Source organism: Betta splendens, chromosome 13 (genome assembly GCF_900634795.4).
Source record: "Betta splendens chromosome 13, fBetSpl5.4, whole genome shotgun sequence".
NCBI lineage: Eukaryota > Metazoa > Chordata > Actinopteri > Anabantiformes > Osphronemidae > Betta > Betta splendens.
This window is the reverse complement of record NC_040893.2, coordinates 16,299,547-16,320,530: the sequence shown is the minus strand read 5'-3', so window position 1 is coordinate 16,320,530 and position 20,984 is coordinate 16,299,547. Positions and strand designations below refer to the sequence as shown.

The following is a 20,984-nucleotide window of genomic DNA, read 5'->3' as shown; positions in this document are numbered from 1 at the left end:
TGTGAAGGTCAAACACTGTTTATCCACCAGTTTACTGCAAGCTGCTGGTGTTGACACAGAACCAAAGTCCTTTTTATCAGATTACAAATACTACACACCAATGTTAGTGCTCTGATACTGTAGGCTTTGACCAGTGGACAAAGATTCAGTGGGACACAGGGGAAAGAATGTAATTGGTTGTGGTGATCTTAATGCTTAAGGTGAACTGACGTCTTCAGAATTAGGTTTTTTGGCTTTTCTGTATTGGCTGCAGGGTTAGTAGCTAACTTGCATGTTAGCAGCTTCCCCCCCCCCCCCCAAGTTTTCAAAAATTTAATCTACTCTCACGATATAAGTAGTTATAGAATTATCAGTTAATGTTGGGTTTTATGATGTCTCGTGATTCACTGGCCTTCTGTGCTCTATCATAACTTAGTACCTTCAATCAATAGGACTTTAAAATGATAATTCTTAGGCTTGAGACTGATTGGGGGATATTATATACAGTAGTGTAATTAAAGATGTTTCTGTGCAGCTCATATGTTCAAAGTAGAAGTCAAATGTGTTTGTGTTTAAAGTATTTTTGCTGTGTTGGCTGTTTGCTGACTTTATCAATCCAGATGTTTACTGTCTGTAAACTTTGGCCTTTAGTCATCAGTACAAGGGCTGCTTGATTGACTTGCACATCTCTCACTGGGTAAAGGGCAGTGCTGCAGCTCTCCTTATTGTAACTTTGTCTTGCCTTAAATTTTACACTAATTGTAGACTGTGATGGTAAAATAATAAATCATGATAGTTATGACATAACATCTGTATTATGCTTACTCCATCCTATTTTTTTTTTAGCAAACGAATAAGCTTGGACAAAACCGATGGACTTTTGACCATTAAATCCTGCGTAAATAAAACTTCTGATTCTACATAAATCGATATTGAATCTAAAAATGTTTGATTTACATAACATCCAGGAATCATCGAGGAGTTGCTACATCAGCATATATGTATAAAGTGGGGGCGGGTATCTGTATCAGTTACTATTTAACTGACACTTCTCCAAGGGTTTAGTTGCAGTCAGTCATGGGTCGCCCCGGGAAGCAGATGTGGACATGGACACTGTGTGTCTGCTTGAGCTGGATGTGTGTGGATCAGGTGCTAGGAAAGCCGTAGGTTCACCTTTACCTTCTAAAATAGTTACATTTATTAACAAGAACATTTCTCTGGATATTGTTTTGAACTTTTGTATGTGTGCATGTTTCTCTCTGTAGCCAGTACATGGTGGCCATTCCTGCTATTCTTGAGGCTGGAACTGAAAGACAGTTCTGTGCGAGTCTTCTGAAGCCCAACGAGACTCTGGCCATGACCGTCAGATTAGTTTCTGAGGAGGAAGGCTTAATCCTCTTCCAGCACAAGTCCAGTGAAGAGTTTCACATCTGCACTCAGTTTAAGGTCAAACATTTTCACTTTCAATGTATTGTACATACAGTGCTGACTTATTAATGCAAATCCAATGCCTAAAGAATTGTAGCGATCAATGACATAATTTAACATGTTTGTGTGTCTCTTTGAATTCTTATGCACAAAATGTGTTTTTGTCACAGGTCCCATTAGTTAAGGATAAAACGGTGCAGAGGTTTGAAGTGGAAGTAAAAGGTGACACCTTTTACTCCAAAGAAGTCCGAAAAGTTCAGATCAAAGTCTTTAGACCAATGACGTTTATCCAAACTGACAAACCCATGTACCTTCCTGGACAAACAGGTAACCATGAGTTGAGCTGTGATACTTATTTATTACATCAAAAATAGTATCTAACTTCATAACTGATTCAACTTATCACTTTCAGTGAATTTCAGAGTTGTCTCTCTTGACACAAGTTTCAGGCCTGCTAACCGCCAAGTGAGTCTCCATACTTTACGATTTCTTTTGAAATTATAGTGTGTGTGTGGAGCTCAGACTGGGAGGCTAATTTAGGTGAAACTTTTGTTTAAACAGAGTTATGTCACCCAATCGATCTGAGCTGTGGCCAGTTGAACGTGAGCCATATTGAGCAAAGTGCAGTTAAATATTTGTGGTCTTGCTCTAATACAACAACCTTTAACCAGTATCAACTCTGCAACATTTTGCAGAAAATGTTGCAAAAGATTTAAAGTGATTGCACAATAATAAATAACAAAAATTTAGTTTATAAATGGTAGATAGCTCCAGTCCGTTCTGATGATGCAAATTAACTTGTCCCTTGTTTTTTTTTTTCTCAGTACAATGTCATTGAAATTGAGGTAAGAAAATATTTAGTTTCTTTTTTTTTTAAACTAATTCTTTTAAGACCTAAATTATACACGGCGTGTTACAGGACAGTAGTGAAATACAGAGATCATAATTGAGTTTCTTTTCTGTGCTAGAATGTATGTTTTACTTCAGGGGTCCTTAACCTTTTTGACCTCTGGGCCCAAATTTTCCAGTACACCGGGGCCCGTTAAAACATAAACACTTTTATTTCAGCTGATCCAAATCATAATTTTTTTAACAAGTTCAACAAGCTAAAACCTTATGAGTATGATACACCATTATCATCTCCCAAGCATTTATTTTGTATGTAAATCTGCACATACATTTTATTTTATTACTATTAATTTCAAAAATATATATTATATATAACTAGAGAAATTCTGATGAATAAAATTCTGCAGTGATAAAATAAATACATGTAAAATAATAAAATTATTAATAATAAAATGTGGCCCATTTGCTGAACTGACTTTTTTTTTGCGGCCCACTAGCTGCTGCTAGGTCCCATGGTTAAGAATGGCTGTTTTAATTGATTTAATTCCTCAGGATGGAAACAATAACCGTATTGCACAGTGGCTGAATGAGACATCCAACAGTAGAATATTGCAGCTTTCTTACCCCCTAAATTCTGAGGCTCGTGAAGGAACCTACACAATCACAGTGTCCGCTCGTGAAAATGATGTAAATCACAACTTCAAAGTGGAGAAATATGGTGAGATATGATTGATTTCAGATTAACTTATCATGAAATATAAATTAAAATCCTTAAGGTAAACATGTCCCTTCTTGAGACAGGAACAGAAATAACCATGTTATTTTTCTGCAGTTCTGCCTAAGTTTGACGTAAAAATAGATGCATCTGAAGAAGTAAGTATCGTACAGGAAGAAATCAAGGTTGAAGCATGTGCAAAGTAAGTTAAAGTACTTTCTTCATAAATTTTCTGTACATGTACATTTTCTGCTTCAGACGAGTTGTTGACTCTGTTTCCATCTACTCAGGTACACATATGGACAGTCAGTTCCAGGAAACGTTCATCTGGAGGTGTGTCGACCACTATCGCGCTATGTGGTCCCTGATGTGGTCGCTCCCTGCTACAAAGAGTCAAAGCAGGTAAACTGTAGTTTCCATAGAAATGGATTCACATTCAATTTTATTTTAATTATGTAGCATCAAATCACGTTATCTCAAGGCACTTTACAAGGTAAGGTTTAAGACCTTACACAACTAAACCCAACAAATCCCACATACAGCAATCTCTCCAATAGAATGGTATGATCAATTGTATCAAATGCAGCACTAAGATCTATTAGGACAAGGACCGAAACTAGATCATTGTCTGAAGCTTATTAGTGACTCTAACCAGAGCTGTTTCTGTGCTATGATGTTTTCTAAATCCTGACTGAAAATCTTCATACAGGTTAGTCCTACTTGGGAATAACCTGTCAACAATCAGATAATTGTTTAGCCACGATTTTTTTCAAGAATCCTTTGACTTTAAAACAATCCTCATGTTTGACACCGATTCTACAGGCTAATAAATATACAAATATAAAGTGTGAGCCAGAAGAAGAAAAACAATAATGTAAATTCAGCAACAGTCACTTTCCTCAATTCATCGCAAAACTGTTGCAGCAGTGAAAATATTCCTGTTTTAGCAGCTTGATGTCGTCTGAAATATTTCACTGTAAACTGTTTAATTGAAACATGTAATCATTGCTTGTTGATATTAATTTTTTGTACTAGACTGACAAGTCAGGCTGCGCTACCTTTACATTAAAGTTGTCAGCTTTTACAAAAGTTGACCAGAAGGTGCTTCAAGATGTCCTGGATGTCCGGGCCAGCGTGGAAGAGGAGGGGACAGGCAGGTTTAGTTTAATTAACTAGATTTAAGTTTGTGTAAAGTTTATTTCGTTGATATAACAGACTTATGTTTGTAACATGTTGAAACTTCTCCTGCAGGTATTTCACACCTACAACAGAAGAAAATAACTTTATCCTTTGTTGCTGGTAAATTTTCTTTTATTGATACACCCAAGATTTATCAACAAGGATCAAACGTGGAGGGAAAAGTAGGTGTAGCATATTAAAAAACAAAGTCCAACTGAATTATTCTGACTTCTTATTAATGAATCTCTGATGTCATCAGGTTAAGGCTGTGAATCATAATGACAAGCCCATTGCGGACATGACACTGCACCTGTTTGAGGGGGAAAAGTGGTCGTCACGGCTGCTACAGAATGTCACCACTGACAGTGAAGGTGTCGCTTCTTTCTCATTTAGCACAGCCAACTACAACACGGACATTATCCTACATGTAAGCAAAACAAACAAACAAACACATCCCAGCAGACACACGACCAACCTACGTTAAATAATGTCAGTTGTTGTTGTGATGTTGAAGCAACGCTGAAACAACGTTTAATTCTATGTAACGTCTAAAGCAAGACGTTGAAATAACGTTGCCCCATCAACATTGATTCACCTTTCAAAATCAACACATAATCCAATGGTCATTCAACCATAATTATATCTTTGATTCAACTATGATTCAACATTGAAATGCCTGCTGGGATGCATTTCCTTCTACCTTTATCTATATTTTTGTCTTTTCACTTCTTTTTATTCTGTGCATAAAGGTTAGCAACAAAGTGCCACTGGAATACGCTGGTTATAGGAAAGTTTACTACGAAGACGGAAATCACAGATTGTCTCTGGCGCAGGATGTTTCTCCTGACACCAAAACAGTCAGCTCCCTGGAGGTGAAGAACAAAGATAAACCACTTCTCTGTTACGCAGAAGAGGATGTTTTCATCCAGTACACTGTGGTTGGAGAGACCCCAGGCAACGTGGATGTGATGTATCTGGTGAGTGATGGCTGGACTCATGAATAACTTTGCCCTTTTAGACTGAAAGGAACACTCAGGTTGTAGGAGAATGCAGTATGTACATGAATACGTACAGCACGATTAATTAGTCAAGACGCAACAACTATACAGTACAAGTTCACAATAAAAACAACATTCAACCCCTAAACCAAGCAAAAATAAAATCAAACCTTTAAATACATTATTTGTATTTATTTTGTAGTATTTGTTTCTCTGATGCCTAAATGACAGGTTTGAAGAAGAAACTATGACCTGCAAGGTGAACATGGTCTAGAACAGTGATTAGGTACAATATATGGTACTGTATTACATCCACACAGATGGTGTACCGTCATGGCACTAGACCAAAACAATGTGATGGCCCATTTATTGTAGCAGTTGAGAAACACGACGTGGTGTTTTACAACACTGATCTATAAAACAAAAAGAAGAAAATTATTAATTTAGTTGCATTTAATAGACTGAGCCCTGTTCTTTTTTCTCCCTTTAAATTAATCCCAGGTTTCATCCAGAGGAACGATACACACACAAGGGCTCAAAAAAATTAAATTGCATGATAAACCAGGTGGGCAAATAAGTAATAAGTCATTATGGAAACTGCAGTCTTAATGACAAATTAAACCATGTTTTTTAAGTGATGGTCAGCAAAGAGCAGATGTTTATAATAATTGTTTTCTTTTAGTGAATGAGGGTGAGGTGTCCTTCGAGCTGAAAGTGTCTCCAGACATGGCATCAGATGTCCGGGTGGTAGCCTACGCCGTTCTCCCCAGTGAGACAGTGATTGCCAGCAGTAGAGAGTTCTCCACAGAGAAATGCTTCAGAAACAAGGTCAGTAAAATTAAAGTTATTGTTGTGTTTTCAAAGATGTAAAAAAAAAACCATCAAGGTTGAACTCGGGTTTTGTGTTTGCTGTGTCAGGTGTCGTTGGAGTTCTCTCCGTCCTCAGCCGTTCCTGGAGAGGAGACCACCCTGAAGGTGACGTCTGCACCTGATTCTCTGTGTGGCCTTAGTGCTGTTGACCAGAGTGTCCTCATTAAGGAGCCAGGGGAGAGTCTGACAGCAGATAAGGTGAAAGATGGAGACAGAGATTTACGAATCCTTTGGTTTCAAATGTCTATATAGCCTTTATGAATCGTTTAATTGTACTTTTGTATCACTTTAGTTTTTCAATTTATCACCTGTAAAACTGTTAATGTCCTAATTGAACTTTATATTTCTGAATTATGTTTTCTCCTTTTCAGATATTTAATTTACTGCCTGTTGCAAAATCTACCTATATTCCATTTGAGGTTCAGGATCCTACTGAGTGTCTGACTGTCAGAACAAAAAGATACATTATGCCCCGTCCTGATCATAACCAGAAAGATGCTTTCACAGTTTTTCAGGTATAGGTCAATGTAAAATATGAAGATTATCAAATAAATAGTAGTGCATTTATTTGATTGCCATGAAAACAATTGTTTTTTCACTTTACTGTTTATTTTCTAGGACGTAGGAATGAAGTTGGCAACAAATCTGGTTGTTCAGATACCTTCATGTGTCAAGTACAAAGGAAGAGAATATTACTATGGAAGCCATGGTGACCATTTTGTGTTTCATGCTGAACATTTAGTTACATTTGTCATTGCTGTTTGTTCGCTATTGACGTTTATTTCTGCTCTGATTTAAGGTTATGTGGTGTATAAATCTGACGGCATGAGAATGGCATCTCCACCTGTTGCTATTGCTCTTGAACGCTCTAGTGCAAATGTTTTTGATAGAGATACAGTACCAGTTGTGACAGTCCGCACTTTCTTCCCTGAGACGTGGATATGGGACCTGGTGGAAGTTGGGTGAGCGTCTCTTGCAAAGACATTTAATTTTGAAAAATCGGGGAAGATTTTGTCTATTACAGTTTGTAAATCTGAGTTATGTAAGTTTGTTTTCCTGTCTAACAGACTGACTGTGTGTTTTCTGGTGCAGAGAGTCTGGACAGAAGGATGTGTCCCTCACGGTCCCAGACACCATCACCACCTGGGAGACGGAGGCTTTCTGTTTGTCCTCTGAGGGTTTTGGTTTGGCTCCTCGTAAACAGATCAAGGTCTTCCAGCCCTTCTTCCTGGAGCTCACTCTGCCCTACTCCATCATCCGGGGGGAGAACCTTGAGCTGAAGGCGACTGTCTTCAACTACCTCAGCAGCTGCATCATGGTAATCAATGATTTCTAATAACTGTGAATGATAAAGCAATAAAGAAATGCTAATTTTATTGTCCATTTGTGTCATTGTTTTCTTGAACAGGTCACTGTGACTCCTGCCCCGTCTCCACATTACACCCTCACTCCTCTCTCTGGTGACCAGTACACGTCCTGTCTGTGTGGCAGCGAGCGTAAAACCCTCAGCTGGACCATGGACCCGTCCAGTCTAGGTGAGTCAAACATTTTTTACTTCCAATCAGTAAATTTGTCACAGTGACACTGTTTTGACACTTCTGTGATTTATCTAAAAATATGATTCTATCTTTTCAAGGCAAAGTGAGTGTGTCTGTGAGTGCGGAGGCTGTAACATCCGACGTTACATGTAACAATGAGGTTGTGATGTTGCCAGAAAGAGGACGTGTTGATGTGGTCACAAAATCCCTGATTGTCAAGGTTGGTGCCTCAACTTATCCATGAATTCCTTTTAATGACCATTTTCTACTTGCATCACTGACTGTAACTCATTGTGTTTTCACCTCAGGCTGAAGGAACTGAGATCACAAACGCCTACAGCTGGCTGCTCTGTCCAAAAGGTCAGAACTGTTTATACCAGCACCGTCTGCAGACAAAGTGCAATGCCAAAAAATAGCTTTACTGTAGTTTAGTCATGGTGTTCATTGTATTTCTACATAGTCTGTAGTCAGAAAGACTTTCAGAAAGAAATTCAGAAGAAACAATGTTGCTTCTTACTGGACCTGTTCTGTGTAACATGACGCTCTGTTTATTCTCAGAAGAGGCTTTGACAAAGGAAATCGAACTACAGCTTCCTGTGAATGTCATTGAAGGATCTGCCCATGCTTCTGTTTCTGTCCTGGGTAAAGCAACTTGATTAAATTATCCTCATGGAAATATGCTTTTCAACTGTGTGCATTTTATTAAAGTATTTCTAAAGGATTATTATAAATGAGCATTTCTAAATGCCAAAATGTGCAAGGTGTTGTTTTAAGAGAAATTAACAATCTGGTAAATGATGCGCTTGAATGGTTCATTGCAGGCGACATCCTGGGCCGAGCCCTGCAGAACCTGGATGGCCTGCTACAGATGCCGTATGGATGTGGGGAGCAGAACATGGCTCTTCTAGCTCCCAACATCTACATCCTCCAGTACCTGAAGAACACACAGCAGCTGAGCCCAGACATCAACAAGAAGGCGACAAACTTCCTCACCAGTGGTCAGTCTCATTGTGCCACTTCTGCATTAAAGCAAAATTACTTACACATTGACCCTCTCAAAGAACAATAGTGTAGGTGTTAATAAAAAAATTACAGATGAGGTAAAACGAACTGCTTGCAAAGATAGAAAGCTACTTCAGTAGGTGCAGTGCAATGCAGGGCTCAACCAGAAGGTAGAGGTTGACCACAGATACTAAACTGTGATCGTTTTAGTGACAAATTCACTAATCAGTTATGCAGCTAATTTACATTATGAACACAGACATCATGTCATCATCAAGTTCTCAGCACATGAACTTGACTGCTGATTCAGAAAATGTCTGTCCACCAGCGGAATGTGATTTAACACCATAGACATGATGATAACACATTGATGCCTTTATTACTATTGGCCTGGTCCTGTACTTATACAGTATCCATGTGTGGTTGTTCTACAGGCTACCAGAGACAGCTGAACTATGAGGATAATGGAGCTTACAGCACATTTGGGTCAGGACCAGGAAACACTTGGTGAGAAAGTTATCGATACAGATACCACCAGGGTCATAGAGTAAACCATGTGGTGGCATTACTGATCACGGCACAGTACTACTGTACCTCATGCTCTCCTGTTTACAGTAACATTACTATTGTTGGTGTATCTTGTGCTTTTCCTCAGGCTGACGGCGTTTGTGCTGAGATCTTTTGCTAAAGCTCAGTCCTTCATCTACATTGACCCAACAAAGATTAAAGAGTCTAAGACCTGGCTGATTAATAAACAAAAGGCAAACGGCTGCTTTGAAAAGTCAGGAAACCTCTTCAACAACAGAATGAAGGTGAACTGACAGACGTTGTACAGCCAGTACAAATTAAAATTCGAATGGCACTGGAATAGGAATAAAGTTGCAGGATTACCATAAGACATTGCTCTGTGATTAGTAACTACTGTCAGTCAGTGTGATGCATGTCCAGTGATGTGTGAATGCTTCCTCTCTACAGGGTGGAGTGTCTGATGAAGTGACTCTCAGTGCTTACATCACTGCTGCCTTCTTGGAGATGAACACATCAGCTGATGTGAGCTGAGTCTTGTTCCAATAATCTATTTATGATTATGACAGAGGAACTCTATCATAATGTTCGTCCATAGTGATGTGTCTCCCCCACAGTAACTTCTGACATTTAGTTCTGTTTGAGACAGTCAACACAGTAAATACTCAGTAGTGATGTAGATGGACTTTAGGTTTTTTTAATTTACTTTATTCCAACAAATATCAAGTAAACAATGACAAACACTGATACAAGTCCTAATATTATAGCGTATTCATTCAATCTGTTCCAGAGTCAGGTGATAACAAAGAGCCTGTCCTGCCTCAAAGAGTCTATCAGTGACCTCAGTAACACCTACACTACAGCTCTGCTGGCCTACGTCTTCACTCTGGCAGGAGACATGGAGACTCGTTCTCTCCTTCTGCAGCACCTGGACAAAGTCGCATCCAAAGAAGGTGAGTGAAAGACCATGAGTCTGACTTCCTTGCTGTAAAAGCATGTTTTACTGTATGTGTTGGTTTGTGTCTGTTTCCAGGAGGTTTCCTCTACTGGTCTCAGAGCTCAGAGGAAACTTCAGCCTCTCTGTCTGTGGAGATCAGCTCCTATGTGTTACTGGCCAAACTCAGTGCCTCACCTACAGCTGAGGACCTGGGCTACTGCTCCAGTATCGTTAGGTGGCTGACGGGGCAGCAGAACCAGTATGGAGGCTTCTCCTCCACCCAGGTACTGATCTGTGTCCTATTGTCACATTCTATCTGTGACCAAACTGTAGATGGTCACATAGTGCTTGTGCTTTGTGTTGTAGGACACAGTGGTGGCTCTCCAGGCTCTGGCTCTCTACTCCACTCTGGTGTTCAGTCCAACAGGTTCCAGCACAGTGACGGTCCAGTCTCCCAGTGGCCAGCTGACATTTGATGTGAACCAGAACAACAAGCTGCTGTACCAGGAGAAGACGCTGCAGGACACAACAGGAAAGTACAGCCTGGAGGTGAAGGGCACCGCATGCGCTTCCCTGCAGGTCAGTCAGCACTGAGGTTTTCCTTCATGTATATTCTTTGTTGTATTGTCCCATTAATTAAAATTAAAAAAAAAAATTAAATAAACCTAAATACATCTTGCAGAAAAGTATTTAGTATTTCACACTAACTCCAGAGTGAGTCAGCCAGTTTCTTTTCAGTCAATCTCTGTTTTCTTTTTTTCTTTTACTGGTTCCCAGATTTCTCATCACTACAACATCCCACCTCCTGCCGATGACACCACTTTAAGTGTGGAGGTCACACCAGAGGTGGATTGTACCAGTAAATCCCACAGACCTAAACTCACTCTAAAGCTGAAATCTCAGTAAGTGATGAAGAGATCCATAGAGATCCATATTAATCTTAATGAACTGATGCTTCATCACTTCTCTGGATTCCATTACAGATACAAAGGAAAGGAAAACAGTACTAACATGGTCATTCTGGATATTAAAATGCTGTCTGGGTTTGTCCCAGACCCAGACTCTCTGAAAAACGTGAGTTACTACAATACAGTTTCTGGAATACGAGAAATATGCCATGTTACTGTAGAGGTAATGATGCAAGTTACATATCTACATACTCTAATTTCTCCACAGCTCAAACTAAAATTATTTGTGGATCGTGTTGAACAAGAGGAAGATCGTGTTCTGGTCTATTTTTCACTGGTAAGATGAATTTGCAGCAGAGATGAAAAGATGAGGATGAAGATTGTCTGTAGCTGATTCAGATCTTTACTTTTAACAGGTACCAAAGGGTTTACCATTGGAGCACACCTTGGACCTCGTTCAGGAGATAGCAGTCCAGAACCTGAAGCCAGCTGTAGTCAAGATCTACGACTACTACCAACCAAGTGAGTCCTGTCTCACAAAAACTGTTTAACATGTTTTTACATGTTGGACACAAGGTTTGACTTTGTAATTTCTCTTTCTTTCAGGTGACAATGCAGTTACAGAATACATTAACCCTTGTGCTGCAGGTATCAGTGTACAATGAGACAGAAACCAATGAAATTCAATATACTATAGAAGCTTATACATTCAGCACTGACTTCTATTTATATATGTTTTTGTATTTTATTAACCCAATCTTTTTTTCCTTTCAGCTTGACAAATTAAATGTGGCCAATGGAGTTTAAGACCATTTTATTAAAACTTTTTGTACAGTATTCTGTCACACATGCTTTCAGCTGTGTAATTAAACTGAAGTTCAACATACTTCATACAACATACTTGTTCATTATGACTGTATTATTCCTGCTGTTCTTCAAGGCTGGAGCTGTATCACAGTTCTGTCAGTCTCCTGATGCCTTGTAAAGCAGACGTGAAGAGTCTGAATACTAATTAAGTAACATGGCTTTAAGCAGTTTATTCCCTTCTTAGTTTACTACAGTAAATAATCACTGGTAGAATCTAATAAAATATCTTTGGCATTAAACACAGGTGAGATCAGTGTTTTATCACTGTCTGTGCTGTCTTAGATAATTATTTTTATTAAATACAGAAAGAGATGATACTGTATGTCTGTTGGTCATTATTACATACAATGTAATAACAAAATTTGTCTGCATTTAACCCATCCCCTGGGGGAGTAGTGCCCAAGGTGCCCAGGGAGCCAGTGTGAACTCAAGGACACACTTGATGCTCTGGTGGGGGTTTGAACCTGGGACCTAACCAACGCTCTACCACTGAGCCACCAAGCCATTACTGAACACAGCTGCTTCCTCAAATGTTTGTCTCACACATAGTATAGAACTAATGTCACGCTCTAATTAAATATGTCCGTGTCTGTCTATCACCCCCTACACTGGTCAATGTCAACCTCAACAGACCTGTCGTAAAACCACACTGTTCCACTCTTCATTTTCTTCACAACTTGTCCACTTTCAAAAAACATGTCATTCAACAAGGAAGAAACTCTATTCAATGCAGTGTCACTATTGTGACACTATTAGAAACCCTTTTCTCTGCTGGGGGAGTTTCTCCAATGTTTATTTAGTAAAAGTAAAAAAAAACTAAATGAATACTACACTAAAATAACACATCCTAGATCTGAATTAATGATTCTTTTTGATTACTGTAAATACTTTGTTTTCATAGTTGCATGAACAGAAAAAACACAAATTGTCAATCATCAAAATTGAAGTGGAAAAACACACCTCAGGCTTATCCAACTTTGATGTAAAACAAGTCAAATGAGGCTCACTAGTGTGTGGGGTCTCCATGTGCCTGTATGAGCTCCCTACAACACCTAGGCATGCTCCTGAGGAGGTGGTGGATGGTCTCCTGAGGAATCTCCTCCCAGAGCTGGATAAAAGCGACTGCCAAATCCTGGACAGTCTGTGATACAACGTGGTGTTGGTGGATGAAGCAAGACATGCTGTCCCAGATGCGCTCAACTGTATTCAGGTCTGGGGAACGGACGGGCCGGTCCATAGCATCAATGCCAATGAGTCTAAGGATCTCATCTCGGTACCTAATGGCAGACAGGCTACCTCTGGTGAGCACGTGGAGGGCTGTGTGGCCCTTCAATGAAGTGTCAGCCCACGCCATTACTGACCCACTGCCAAACCGGTCATGCTGGAGGTTGTTGCAGGCAGAAACGTTGTCTCCAGGCTGTTTCACGTGTGTCACCTCTGGCAGTGCTCCTCCAGTCCCTCCTTGCACAAAGGCAGAGGTAGTGGTCCGGCTGCTGGGTTGTTGCCCTCCTACTGGCCTGTTCTGTTTTTTATCATGCGACGAACTGACGCACTACATGTATGTCACATGACCTCACGCTGAATGATACTGGTGTATCATGTTATGAACTGATGCTGTAAATCTTGTCAAGCCTTGTGTTTCCTTGAGTATCATGTTTTATGCCAGGGCATATTCGTGTCAAGCTGTGAACTTCCTCGATTATTAAACTCTTGCTGTTACTTTTTTCCTGTGGACTGAGCTGTGTGAAACTCACTGATGGTGATGATGTATTGTCTCTTGAACTTTGACTCCTCCTGATGCCTTGCGACCATTTTTGAGTCTATTCCTGAACAGACCTTAGACCTACTGTATTACCACTGTTCTGATCGTCTCCGCCCCTCATCAAAGTTCCTGTTCTAAATAACTCTGAGGCTGATATTTTATTTTGTAATCACAAACCCAGGACCTGTACCTAATCACTGAACCATTATCTCAGCCACTCCTGGTCAAGTCATTAAAAACATGTAATACTTGCATGCCATTTTTTGTTTTCCGTCACTATATCTCACAACTCCTATCAGGTCATGTCTAGTGTTTCCTTGAGTATCATGTTTTTTGCCAAGGTACTGTATATTCAGGTCAAGCTGTGATTTTCCTGGATTGTCATTTATCAATACCATTCTTTAACTGGGCTGATCCAGGACAGTGATGAGTCTGCATACTGTACGTACATTCCTGAGACAGCTCAGGAAGTTCAATGTGCCTCAGGAGCTGCAGACCATTTTCTACACGGTCATCATCCGTCTGTCCATCTGTCCACTGCGACTCCATCACTGTGTGGTTTGACTCAGCCACCAAGCAGGACAGACACAGACTGTAGAGAAAAGCATTGGGACTGAGTTTCCTTCCATTGAGCATCTGTACATGGCCAGACTCAGAAAACGGGATGTCAGCATGACTGCGAACTAAAGCAAGGACTCAGTGCAATAGCCCCGTGTGATATAGTGTGTTGTAAATTTATGAAAGTGACTGTAATAAATATCTAAAAATTCATGTTTCATTCTACTGTAAAAGTGTAATGAAATATGAGAATACAAAAAGATCGAGTCAGCCTGTAACCGATTCCTTGCTTGTCCTGTGCAAACTTGGCAAATAATGCTAATTCTGATTATCAAACAGCTGTCATTGCTGTTTTCCTGTGAACCAAGCTGTGTAAAACTCACTGGCGAGTTTCTTCATGTGTTGATTCTTGGACTTCATGTAGGCGTGTTGGTTATGCCATTGGATGTTTATCCTAGACTGCAGTGTTTTCTCTTATTTACACTGAACAGAACCCTTGGTAAATCATTATGACAAATGTGTCTGCAGACCTGCAGGAATGAAACCAAAAAAAGACTATCCACTGCTCAGACAGCGACGTTTTGCTACACTGTAACTGTGCTGTCGTTAATCACAGAACTAAACAAATTAGTAAAGCTCCAGTTTCAGTGAAAATTATTGGTTAAATTAAAAAAATATTACCCTCTTTTACTCAAGCTTGCATGTGGTACATTATACTGTAAATAGATAATTAATTAAACACCAGTTAAATGCTTTAACAATGCAAACAGTTCACTTGGTGACACATACTGTATTCTTGGTGCTTAATTAAAGATATACAGTACGTGGAAAATTTGTTTTTTTTTAGTTGCTCAACTGTCTTGCATATTACTACTACTACTACTACTATCCAACCTACTTTGACATAGCTTCCTTCTGAAATATTTGAACATAATGTCCGGGCGTGAAAACAACTTTAGGTGACCTCGTTAGATTTGCCAAACTGGCTGATTAGCAATAAGGAAAAAGGAAACTTTCCAAGTGGGTACATTAACTGGCTTTATATTACTTTTCATTCATTTAGCGGATTATTCTCATGCTCTCACAACCACTACTACGCCTTCACTCCCTCTGAGTCTGGTCCACCCCACCAGCCACTGCTCTGGCAGAGTGGAGGTTTTCATAAATAACCAGTGGGGGACGGTGTGTGATGATTTATGAAGTCTGTCAGATGCTGAGGTGAATTGGACAAGGCACTGGACCAATCTGGTTGGATGATGTTCAGTGCAGGGGAAATGAGTCGCGATAACAGACTGCGCACATCTACTGTACCTTTGGGGACACAACTGTGTGCACAATGAAGAACCTGGTGTCATCTGTGGAGGTTAATGCTATATCTTTATTTATTTTGTTATTTGGTTTTTAAGAGAAACTAAGTAACTGATTAGTTTTTTTATCTTTCAGATAAACGTCCTGATCTTCAGGCTTCTCAACTAGTTTGCAGTAGTTACCTCATGGAAGTTGGTGTGCATTTGAGCATTTCTCTTGTCAAATGGCAGTTTTGTTCTGCTCCGACTACAGGGTACAAGATAATGTTGTGTGGTACCAAGCACCACGTCAGGCTGGTGTCTGTGGGACTGTGTTGAGGGTGAGATTAACTTACTCACTACTGTTACCACTACAAACAGACCAGCCGGAACCTCTAGTTGTGCTTAAATAAAACATGATCAAACACATGATCAGTCCAATGTACCTTCACTTTTAGACCAACAGCACCCACGCCATCTACTCCAACAACCTGTTTTTATACCCAAACAACGGTTCCCTTGTTGTCCCTGAAGTCATCCCATTTTCTTGTGCCTACCCCTTAGAAACCAATGCCAGCCTGACTGGTATAAGATCTCCTCTGTGAGTTTTTTCTCTCTTGAATAACACTACAAACACTATGGACTATGTATAACACTAACTGTCCTACTGACTGGATATTTATATTGCAATTTATCTCCTCTCTTCATTCTTCAAAGGGTGGAAGGAGGCCTAAGCAGTTCAGGTTCAGCAGCTAGAGCCTACATACATACTTTACAACTCTGGCTTTGTGTACGCCTTCACACCAGGCCGGGTCGTGCTGCCACGGGGCTCTCCACATGTATGTGGCTGACAGTGATCCAGTCTTTGTGGCTGTTTTGAATGAGTGCTATACAACTCTGTCCTCATCCCCTGAGGACCCTAGGCGATACTCTCTCATTTACTCTTGCAGGTTTGCATTTCATCTGTTCTTACAAAAACAGATCATTTAAAATCTGAAGGCATGTAGTAAGTTTCTAGTGACGTCGTCGAACATGTCCTCCAGGTGTCCCGTTGACCCTCAGAGAGTGTTGGTGGTTGAGAACGGACAGTCCCTACGTGTTCGTTTCTCTGCCGTTGTCCTTCCTCTTCAGGGTTCAGACATCTTCCTTCACTGCAAAGTCAGTCTGTGTGACAACAGGAGTTACAGCTGTGCTCCAGTGAGTCAAGCATTCGTTCAACTGATTGTATCAAACACAATTACTTTAATAGTCAAAGAATATGACGTATGTGACGTGTTCTGCCTGTGTGTCTGACCTTACAGCTTTGCACCAGGAGGACATACAGATGGAGCGGTTCATTTTCGCTGATTTCAGTCGACTGTCAGTCACCTTTCTGGCGCTAATCACACACTTATCACTCCCTCATCAGCCGACTGTCAGCAGCCCCCCTCCTTGGTCTGTCTGGGGAAGGTGTTAAAAATGTTAATGAGGCCACCCCCATTTTAGCACCAAAGACGCAATTCCAGGGTAAAACCAAAAGGTGGAGCTTTAGTATCTGACCTGTAGAGTTAGGGTCAAACAGCAAGTGTAGGCACAGTTCTGAGAACAGGACATAGATCTGATAACGTCAGTTCTACACTGTTTGCTAGGGCAGACAGACAAACAGACAGACAGACAATAGTCTGTCTAAACAGTGAACTAAAAAGTTGAGAAAACTTGAAAAGTTGACTTCATTTCAGAATTGAATGTTGTACTGTTGTTGAACTTTTTTTTAATCATAGATAAGCATCGGTAGCTCACGCTGCCACAGCTGCCAAACTACCTTCTGGAGGTTTATCAGTTACTGGCTGTATTAGGTTGAGTGGACTTCACAAATGAAATAATTAAATTCTAATTCTATATATTATTCTTATTCACTTGAATGTAGTGTGTGTCAGTCTGCCTGCTTCAGGAGCTGTTTTAAATTAAAAAAAGAACATTTCAATGTTCTAATCAAGCTTAGATGAACATAACAATAGAGAGCCTCTTTGCAGACAGAACGACCATCCACAGCACCAGTTAGACTGGTTTCACACCACCCCCTTCTCCCCAAAGCACCAGAGTCCTGCAGTGCTGTTACCTGATGTAACCAGATACATTTGTGAACTAATTCATCCATCCATCACTTATAAGAGCCTAGTGGTTAAAGCACACAACTTCTCACCCACAGTTTTTAATTAAACTGTTGTTAGTTGGTGGTTTAAAATAAGAAACTTTTATATCCTAAAGCCATAGACTTAACGTTTTCTTTTTAACCAGTTTTATTTACAGATTTTATAAACATCCAGTTTATTTGACCATTTTCTAAACCAAGTTGTCTGAAAGTTGGGTCACTACATTCTTTTAGAGCAGAAATGTTTCTCAAGGAGCTTCTACATTATATGTCCTTCATGGGGGACATGGTCTTCACACCTTCTCACAGTCCTTTGTTCAACTGATGAGCCAGTTCTTTACAGGTGTGAAGTGAAGCCTATTGTAAATAGAGGATAGTGCATAACTTTACTAATGGTAAAGCTTCCTGCACTTTTTACATGGTAAAGGTTCCTGCACTTTTGGTAATGTTTCTGCTTTAAGAAAAGTCTGTAAGTCAACTTGAAAATTATTGAGCAGTCACAATCAGCCGATTGCGGTGACATTTGGCAGTAAAAGGTGACTGAAATGACACAGAACTGAAAGAATATCAGCTGGCATAACTCATAACACATATGTATGCAGATCTCTGTATTTTGTGTCACTTGAATTTGTGTGGTAAACGAAAGACACCAGAGGCAAGTTTACACCAGGAGTCTCTAGCTGGGAGCTCCTGTGCTTTAACCACTAGGCTGTTGGTCCTCTGAGGGAGACCTACTGTATGGACAGTAACTAAATTCCTTCATACAGCATTATGTTAACAGAGCCTTGATTTGAGCGGAACCTTAAAAGTTATGGATCCATGAAGAATTTTCTTGTTAAAGGGCTCATATCATGCAAAATCCACTTTTTAGACATTTTGGAGCGTTCCTATGACTCTATGGGTCACATATAAACACACTGAGCACGGTAGAAATGCATTTCCTGCTTTTTTCACATTTTGAAAACGTAAATTTTCTCACCCAATGAAAACAGACCACGACCTACTCTGAGGCCGTGTCCCAGTTGTCGTCACCTTGGCCGGAAGTTCTCCCTGCAAATCCTGAACCACCACCCCCACAATGATCCCGAACCAAAACTGGACTTCCGCCATTTCCCCCCTCTCACTCACCGTGAACAGACCAGCACGGCAGCGCCCAAGTCCTCCCATAGAAATAGTTCGGTTCTTGGGTGTTCTAACCAACACCAAAGTCTATTCACTTTAACAAGGGATCAACAAGTGAGGATTTGTGGGTCACTTTTATTTTTAACGGACCGGTGCCAGAAACACTGCCTCAGCATTTATACGTATGTGCATTTCAAACGAGGGTACAATGCTGGATTTGTTTCACGGCTCCTGTTGGAAAAAAAGGATCTATTCCTAAAGTTCGTCATCCACTCACTGAAGTAAGTACATGCTTGATATTTATAATGTTTTAAAATGTTAGTTTGTCCGTTTAAATGTAGTAACCTATGTGTGGGGCAAGTTACTAGCTAGCTATGCTAACGGCTACAGTCAGTCGACCGAGCCTTTGTCCCCTTCAAATGTGCTCATGTGGGCTCCTGCAGCCACACACCTGTGTGGAGAAAAACTAATGACTAACGGCATCGAGCGGCTACAGGCAGGGAGCGGTGGGTCTAGCGTCTGTCCTTTTTCTGTAATCTCATACACCTGCGGGGAACAGCTGAGTGTTATCGCCCTTCCAGCGGCGACAGACAGGAAGCGGTGGATCTAGCTCGCTGTAGTAAGTTTGTGCTTGATACTTGTGATATCTAAATATGTTAGTTGGGTCTGTTTAAAATGCAGTAACCCACATGTGAGACAAGCTAATTGCTAGCTATGCTAACGGCTACAGTGAGTCAACCGAGCCTTTGTCCCTTTCAAATGTGCTACTCTGAGTTGGCACCTGTGTGTGTGATGGGCCTTCGATCGGCGACAGGCAGGAAGCGGTGGATCGAGCTTTTGTCCTGTTGACGTGCTGCCGCTCCTGTTTTGTGTGTTGCGTTAGCCGTTAGCATGTCTTTAGGCCTTTGCACTTTAGAGCTACAGCTGGTCGATCGCTACAAAAAGAACCTGCAGATGAACGCGGTTATGTTTGTTATTACCCCGTCCTGTGTCACAGCCTAAATCAACTTGTGATTTGGGGTTATGTCATTGTTCTATCAAATTCTAACATGATTAGTTGGAATGATTACTGTGTTGTGTTGCAAGCTTAGTTGCTAATTAGTCACATCTCTACAATAACTGCTGCTTATCTGGTCAGTAACCTATAGCTTGTACCATAGCCATTATATTTGTAGGACCAATACAATTTACAGTAAATGTAACAGTCTTTTCTATACTGTAGGGAGCCACATCCCAGTTGCCCAGGAGATGCACTGTCCCCACTGCTGTTCTGCATAGGTCTGAACCCCCTCAGCCAAATAATAAACAAGACTGGCTATGGATACCGACTCCGGAACGGGGCCACCATAAGTCACCATCCTCTACATGGATGACATCAAGCTGTACTCCAAGAGTGAGCGAGACATCGACTCGCTGATCCACACCACCAGGATCTACAGCTCGGACATCGGGATGTCATTCGGACTCGAGAAATGTGGGAGGATGGTGACAAAGAGAGGCAAGGTAATCCACACAGAAGGGGTCTCACTCCCAGAAGGAAGAATAGCAGACATTGAGGACAATTACAAGTACCTTGGAATACCACAGGCAAACGGCAACCTTGAACAGGCAACAAGGAATGCGGCAACAGCCAAATACCTCCAACGAGTAAGGCAAGTCCTAAGAAGCCAGCTCAATGGCAAGAACAAATCCCAGGCAATAAACAGATACGCCCTGCCAGTGATCAGATACCCTGCAGGAATAATAAGGTGGCCAAAGGAAGAGATACAGACCACAGATGTTAAGACACGAAAGCTCCTCACCATGCATGGAGGGTTCCACCCCAAATCCAGCACCCTGAGACTGTACGCTAGCCGCAAAGAAGGAGGCCGAGGACTAGTGAGCGTGAGAGCCACTATCCGGGATGAAACATCCAAGATCCATAAGTACATCAAGGATAAGGCCCCGACAGATGACGTGCTGAGTGAATGTCTCAGGCAGTGGAGAACAGAGGATGAGATGCTGGAAGAGGGACCATCATGGGAGGACAAGCCCTTGCATGGGATGTACCACCGGAACATAACTGAAGTGGCTGATCTCAACAAATCCTACCAATGGCTTGAAAGGGCTGGGCTGAAGGACAGCACAGAGGCACTCATCCTGGCCGCACAGGAGCAGGCCCTGAGCACCATAGAGGCCCAGATCTACCACACCAGACAAGACCCAAGGTGTAGACTGTGCAAAGAGGCCCCTGAGACGGTCCAGCACATAACTGCAGGGTGTAAGATGCTGGCAGGCAAAGCATACATGGAACGCCATAACCAAGTGGCTGGCATAGTATACAGGAACAT

The 20,984-nt window shown here is 41.0% G+C and overlaps 1 protein-coding gene across 1 annotated transcript; it reads left to right on the top strand.

Annotated features, from left to right (window-relative positions):
• Positions 1–986: 986 nt before the first annotated feature.
• Positions 987–12,110, top strand: LOC114868657 (alpha-2-macroglobulin-like). Its single transcript, XM_029172446.2, has 36 exons — positions 987–1,142; positions 1,245–1,425; positions 1,578–1,734; positions 1,820–1,872; positions 2,232–2,252; positions 2,809–2,974; positions 3,089–3,173; positions 3,262–3,373; positions 4,007–4,124; positions 4,223–4,332; positions 4,410–4,577; positions 4,900–5,127; positions 5,650–5,713; positions 5,831–5,976; positions 6,067–6,216; positions 6,390–6,533; positions 6,637–6,727; positions 6,818–6,980; positions 7,111–7,336; positions 7,427–7,553; positions 7,655–7,776; positions 7,865–7,916; positions 8,115–8,198; positions 8,378–8,554; positions 8,993–9,065; positions 9,214–9,370; positions 9,534–9,608; positions 9,874–10,036; positions 10,117–10,304; positions 10,387–10,599; positions 10,798–10,922; positions 11,004–11,094; positions 11,197–11,265; positions 11,345–11,450; positions 11,535–11,576; positions 11,703–12,110. The coding sequence occupies exons 1-36, from the start codon at positions 1,057–1,059 to the stop codon at positions 11,705–11,707; spliced, it is 4,338 nt and encodes a 1,445-aa protein (XP_029028279.1). The 5' UTR covers positions 987–1,056; the 3' UTR covers positions 11,708–12,110.
• The last annotated feature ends 8,874 nt before the right edge of the window (positions 12,111–20,984 follow it).

Coding starts and splice junctions, on each gene's coding strand:
- LOC114868657 (XM_029172446.2), top strand. CDS start 1,057: ATGGGTCGCCCCGGGAAGCAGATGTGGACATGGACACTGTGTGTCTGC. Junction 7,554..7,654: donor CATGGACCCGTCCAGTCTAG/GTGAGTCAAACA, acceptor TATCTTTTCAAG/GCAAAGTGAGTGTGTCTGTG. Junction 11,451..11,534: donor CTACGACTACTACCAACCAA/GTGAGTCCTGTC, acceptor TCTTTCTTTCAG/GTGACAATGCAGTTACAGAA.